This window comes from Lactuca virosa, chromosome 1 (assembly GCF_052849685.1).
Source record: "Lactuca virosa cultivar CGN04683 chromosome 1, Lactuca_virosa_CGN04683_v6, whole genome shotgun sequence".
Classification (NCBI taxonomy): Eukaryota; Viridiplantae; Streptophyta; class Magnoliopsida; order Asterales; family Asteraceae; genus Lactuca; species Lactuca virosa.
In genome coordinates, this window is record NC_136426.1 from 137,808,411 (window position 1) to 137,815,242 (window position 6,832).

Genomic DNA, 6,832 nt, shown 5'->3' on the forward strand with positions numbered 1-6,832 from the left:
GTTTGATTGCTAAAATCACGAATCATACATATATAAATTAGAGAAATCGCTAATAGCTTGATGATTCAAATCATGAACTAGTTTAAAAAATAAATATGTTATATGCAAGTAACAATGAAAGCGATGAAAACTCAAACCTTGATCAATTGATGAATTCATGATGTTGAGTAAAAATCACAGCTTGAATGATCGTAAAAAATGTTGAAGATGAAGATTAGCAGAAATCATTGAACACTTGAACATCTACCTTGGATGAGATCGATGATCACAGAGTTAAAATCGATCACAATCTTGTAATGAATTGTTAATGTCGATAGATGAACATAAACCTCAATCACTTAGATTATCAATTGCAGATGTAGAAGAATGAAGAACATGAACTCGAAAAACACAAAAATTGCGAATTTAAAAGCTATGATTTAGCATCGTTCGATCAATTTCCAACTCAAATCGATTATCGATTGAAAGAATATAAGATTGGAGATAGAAGATTGATCATTGTAGATTGAAGATTAAGGAATGTTGATCCAACAAATATCTTGGTAGAAGAATCAAAGAAGATGAGAGGATTTCTTGATGACGTGAAGATGACGCTAACATTATATCAGATATGATCATCTTAAATTTAACCTAGTGACTAATCTACCCCTAATTTAGTAATCAATTAGGTTAATTAATGTTAATCCGTTATTTTATGAGCCACAATATCAAATTTGATCAAAGGCTGAGATTTGGTCCATATGTCTCACAAAATATAGACGTTCTCAAATGAACATGTATATATATATATCAAGGTTGTAAAAATCGTTCGACGTTGGCTAATCGGTGGACTGGGATTAAGAGATTAATCGGTTAGACGGAGATTAATTGGGGGATTAATCGGGGACCATTAATTGTTAATTTGTTGAATTTTAAAAAATAAAATATGACTAATATCATATAAAAGTTCATAAATACCACTAATATCATCACAAAATAGGTTAATATGTTTAATATAACACTAATCACACCTCAAATACTTTCTATTGATGTATAACTTCTTTAAAGTGTTAAAATTTCATCGGGTTGGACTCCTTTACTCATTTTGTATTCAGGGATTAATCGTTAGGCGCCCTATAATCGGTCGAGTAGCGCCTAGGGATTAATCGGGACCTAATCGGGATTTTTACAACACTGATATATATATATATATATATATATATATATATATATATATATATATATATATATATATATATATATATATATATATCAAAAAATTTAACATTTCGTGAAAAAGTAGTAATTTGCAATGTTTTTCTAAATTAATATTACCCTAATTTTTTTAGAATGGTTTACAAACGCATCCACTATTTTATTCCAACCTTACTTCCTCTACAGAACTTGAAACATCAATATTTGACTGAGGGACATCAATCTATAAACTTCTACACCACTAGACCAAAAGCCGTAATATTATCCTAATTAGTCAAGATTCATTGGTATTGTAGAGCAATTATTTTGTAGAATTAGACTATTAACAACTTGCAAAATAGCTTTTGGTTAGAAAAGTTATTTTGCAATTGAAAATGATTCACAAAAATAATTTAATTAATATAAAATATGGTTAGTTAATTATATCACATATTTTACTTTGTTTATGGGCATAATTAACCATAAATTTTAAATATTAAACTATTAATTTCTGTTTCGAGATTTTAATATAATAGAATTAAAGTTGATAGTGATTTTAAGGTATATAAAGGGTTTTAACCAATCTCATTATTTAAACTAATCAAATGACAAATCAATCACCATAACCATCAAGACATCAACCATATAAATAATTGATTATCACCAATCATTTTTCTATTGATTATGATATTTGGTTTTAGCTTATAGTAACCCAAACTATCGTCTTGTATACATTAAAATCAGAAGCAAAATTTTCTTAAAGAAAATTGATGTCTCATAACTGTTGTTAAATTTGGGAAATGGAGTGTGTGGTAAATCAAAAACTAGATTGCTTGCATAGTTATCAATCGTGATTTTACTTTCCTTGAAAAACTGTTTGCACCTTATGCTTCGGATCCATAAATATTTTATCACGATAATCCAATAATAACAACAACGGGCACGGGCACATGAATCTCATTAGAATGGAGTATAGGGTAGATGTCGACAGTCGTGCCTAGATAGTTAGAGCGAGTGTGTCTCATAGATGACCTCCGACATGTGTAACTAGAGAACCAGTAAATGAGTCAAAAACATAGATAGAATAAATAAGAAAGACCAGTACCACATATATGAAAGTAAATGATAATAAACATTATAAAAAACTTTCTAAACATCTAATAATAAAAAAATTGTTTTCAAACCGCGGGAGTTTGAATTGTTTTCAATTCTAAGGCACAAGGAAAAAAACAATAGTTGTAATCATATTTTGAATTGTTTTCAAATTTGTAAGTTTAAAAAAAGTGAGTATATTAGTCTATATCATGGTTGTAAATAACGTAACGCGTTATTTGGCGGCATAACCAAACCTCAAGCCTTGAGAGACATGACGAGGCATTGACATTTTTCAAGACATGAAAAGGCGGTAAAATTTTAATATATTTTGTAATTATATATATATGTCTATGTATTTTTACTATCATCAAATTATATAAACAAACCATATATTAACTAAAACCTAATGTTTTCACATGTGAATATACATTTAATCTTACATATAATCATTGATTTACAATTATACTAAAACCTTACAAAAATGTCATCTTTTAAAAAGTCGGTGAACATTACAAAAGCATGAAATAGCTTTAGATCAAATCCAATAAGGAACAAAAACCCCCTTTGTGGCCATGAAGGTTCACCTCGATGACTCTTGGCTACTCGCAAAGCATGTCGAAACCTCGAATCCATAGAAAGCCTTTAAAAAAACGCTTTATGGAAAGAAAAAAAGACACGCATTTTCACGCCATACCACGTTATTTGGCCGCCAAGCTTTATACAGCTACCTAGGTCGTTATCGGGACATCTACACCCCGCCTCGACGACATAGCACGTTATTTAGAACCTTGGTCTATATATAATCACAAAATCCCGCGGTTTTAAGAGATTATTTGCAGTTATGGAAGAGTTACGGTCGTTTTCAGAATGTTCAGTACAACGACATGTTACAAATCTGTCTCATCATAAATTTTACATGTTCCTCAAGAAAACGTTGAATATATATATATATAATAAAAAATTTAACATGTCGTGAAAAAGTAGCATTTTGCAATGTTTTTCTAAATTTAATATTACCCTAATTATTTTAGAACACTAACAAGTACTTTTAGCATCTAATAGAATCGGATCTAAAACATTCTATTTCATGAGACTATATTCAATTAAAATGTCAATTTTGCAAGTATATTTTTACCATGAGTTGAACATGGGACCTTTTAATTACAAATTAACCACCAAGAGTAAGAAAAACTGTTTTTTTTTTTTTTTTGGCAAAGCTACAACACACATTGGTTACAGAAAATGAAGCCATGTAAAGGTAATGACAAAGATCAAGAAACAAGATGATGAACCACGCAAATCATGCACTCCGAATCCCGTTGCATCCGATTGCTTCGTTTGACTAAGCTGTTACATCAATCTACAACATCATTTGACCATATTATCAAAATGGTTTATAGGAAAGAACAGTGTTTAAAGATTACCTGTGGAGAAACCGAACACAACTCAGGTTGGCGAACAATGTAGATCTGATCACCAACGTCGTTTTCCTTATAAATATCCTGGTTTCGATGCCATGTCCATAGTGCATATGTAGAATTCACAACCTGCAAGATAGAACAGAACAGGTTGTACTGCATTTAGCATGCATTGGATTGAGACTGATATGATGGACAAGCTTTCTTGGCTATTTTCAATGATGAGGATGAGGAGGGCATTTACGTCTTTTTGTCCTTAATTAACATTTCTTACCTCGAGGATGCCATGTCCAAAGCTGCTTTCTCTATACGCACTCCATTCGGGTTGTTTATCCCAACAAAATTTGCCCTTTGCAGGACCAGAGGTAAAATTTGTATGACATACCCCTCCAAATTCGGGTGTATTATCACTAGGTGAAGGACATTTTCCTGGTTCATCTGCGTATTCAACATCAACCTTCTCAATGTTACCACCATCTCCAATTGTTATATACACGGGCCCACAAGGGTCTAAACTGTAATTATACACTCTATTCATCCGCTCATAAGCATGCACCTGAAAAAGCCACAAATTATGGTTCATTTCATTCATGGTTGATATCTCATACTCAAGAAACATTATCTTTGTGTTATGTCGTTCTTTTTACATTAAGTAAAAAAGAAACAGTATCTTACATGACCAGAGAACACAATGTCGACATGATACTCATACAAAAGTTCTTCCATTTCTAGCCTCATACACTCAAATTCTTGATAATGTGAGGAATAACTATTGTACCAAGGGGAATGCCATGCAGCCACTAACCAAGGTGTCACACTTCGGTTTAATTTTCTCAAGTCCTTTTGAAGCCACGAATATTGTGCACCTGAAAAAAAAAATCATGTATTCGTATCAACTACTCACTACTTGAAAAACGAGTAACAAATTAGCAATTTTGGTAAAAGTCAAATTTAGATACCGGTTCTATTGTAGTCAATATATGCTCCTAACATGATGAAGTGTATGCCTCCCGCATCAAATGAGTAGTAGAAATTCGTGTTAGAATCCGACTCTTTCGAGGGAACTGCGAATCTTTTTAGATATGATTCAAAAGTGACACCAGAAGCTTGTGGTTCGATCTCATGGTTACCTTCAATGATCATCATGGGTACTCTAGAGATCAAGGGCTCCATGAACCTGAACTTTAGCAACAAAACTCGTGTCAAAATTATCACATTCTTCTATATGGATATAAGGGGGAATCACAATCCATATACCAAAGTCATACAGAAGAGTTTACCTTCCCCATCCATCCCAACGGGGTTGATATGTTTCACGAATTGGGGCATCGGGAAAAGTACAAGAGAAGCAGGAAGCACCATCGCCACCGGTTGTAAGGTACTGATTAGCGTAACTTAGGTCACCCACCATTACAACAAGAGATGGATCATTTTGAATCAGATGATCGATAGTGGTGGTCGTATTTGCAGTGAGGCCAAGGTCTCCGACGACTCCGATTCTACTAGGGTATGCGTTAGGGCTGGGCAACGGTAACGTTTTGAAAACACGCTCGTCGCTCATCGCCGGAATAGAACTGTCTCCACATTTGTAGTAATAAGTCGTACCAGGTTCAAGACCTAATAAAGCAAATCAAGTATTGATTTGAACTAGTGATTATGGGTATTAATGGAAGATTGAGGTGATGAATTCTTACCATCAATTTTGACATGATGGATGATCCCGGAAGTGTAATTAAGAAGCCCCTTGAATGGATACAACTGATTATAAATCACTGAAACTCCATGTCGTTTCTTCGAATACACCCCCACTTTTTTTCCATACCACACTTCACTAGCAACAGTCGATGGATCGAGTGGCGTCACATTCTTCCCAATTTGTGCATCGCCTTTAAAACAAGAATGAAATTATATCGAGAACAATCACATATACATTGGTGGAAATGAGTGAAATTGTACCAGTGATCCATGAAACCCACATGGAATTTGGAGTGGAAAGTGCTAAAGCAATTTGTTCTGGAAAATTTGAAGTCACATTTTTCTTTAATCTGGTATGATTCATGGGCAAATCGTCGCTGCCTCGACGAAGTGATGGGTCGAATTTTCGAGTTTCCGGGTTAAATGGGCCGTCTATGGTGGTGGGTATTTTAGCTGAGGCACTCATCAGGATCACCATCATCATTGTTAAGGATTTAATAAGTCTACCCTCCATGGCTGAATGTTTATGTGTTCTTTCTCAGTTTCAGTTCAAATAGTTTAAAGGTTGTAATCACTAATCGGTGGAGTTAAACTTACTCTTTGAAAAAGTTTCGAAAATGGAATATGATGGAGCGAGCATATATTCAGAGTTCAGCGGTGATGGTAGCACTCACGATTTGACTCCAATATTAATTGGGTTTTGCTAAAAAAAAAAGTACTTTGTTTTTTATTACTTGGTTTTACAAACGTGTCTAATCAATTAATTTAATACTCCGATATTATTTTCAATTACTTAATATCTATATTATTATTTGGTTTTAGTTTTAGTTTTAATTACTTACCTACTTAATATTTACATTATTATATTATGATTTTTATATTTTTTTTCCGGATAACTTTCTAGAAAGATTAGAAAATTAAGTCTGTTACCTAATTAAAAACAAAAAATTCATTTAAAAAAGAAGAATTGAAACGCATGTTTTAAAATTCTAGAGTTATCCGATTGTATAAAAGATGCTCTACATATATTAATGTTGCCAACTTGTCCCGTGTGTAGCGTGCAAGAAATGTGTTTTGGAAATTAATTTATTAAGTGTTTCTAGTAAAAAAATCATTTTGATATAGTTATTAAATGAAAAACCTTGTTATTGATAAATCAAATTGTATTTTAAGTTTTTAATATCTTATTTGATTCATAGAATTATAAATTATTATTATTACTATCAGCGGTGAGTCAAGAACCGCTTGAAAAATAAGGAGCATCCGATATTCTTGATATTCAATATCAGCCGTTGTAAATCGCTATTTACAGTTATTGTGTTCAACCTCGTCGTCTCCTTCTCACATTCTTCAACCTTCGTCAACATCGATTTATTCTCATGTTTTTCAACTTTCATCAAGATCGATGTCAAACTTCTAATCTCTTAACGGTTGAATACATTGAGCGCCAA

General features: G+C 32.8%; 1 protein-coding gene across 2 annotated transcripts; it reads right to left on the minus strand.

Annotated features, from left to right (window-relative positions):
• Nucleotides 1-3,371: 3,371 nt before the first annotated feature.
• Nucleotides 3,372-6,032, minus strand: PAP23 (purple acid phosphatase 23). Of its 2 annotated transcripts, none has more exons than XM_079077574.1 (8): nucleotides 5,643-6,032; nucleotides 5,381-5,572; nucleotides 4,967-5,303; nucleotides 4,646-4,863; nucleotides 4,362-4,552; nucleotides 3,961-4,242; nucleotides 3,693-3,815; nucleotides 3,372-3,615 (listed from the first exon to the last, which is right to left on the minus strand). In XM_079077574.1, exons 1-8 carry the CDS (start codon nucleotides 5,893-5,895, stop codon nucleotides 3,502-3,504), a joined length of 1,710 nt encoding a protein of 569 aa, XP_078933700.1. In that variant the 5' UTR covers nucleotides 5,896-6,032; the 3' UTR covers nucleotides 3,372-3,501. The 2 variants fall into 2 exon arrangements, with proteins under 2 accessions (XP_078933700.1, XP_078933704.1); XM_079077578.1 differs by having other exon boundaries at nucleotides 3,406-3,628.
• Nucleotides 6,033-6,832: the final 800 nt, after the last annotated feature.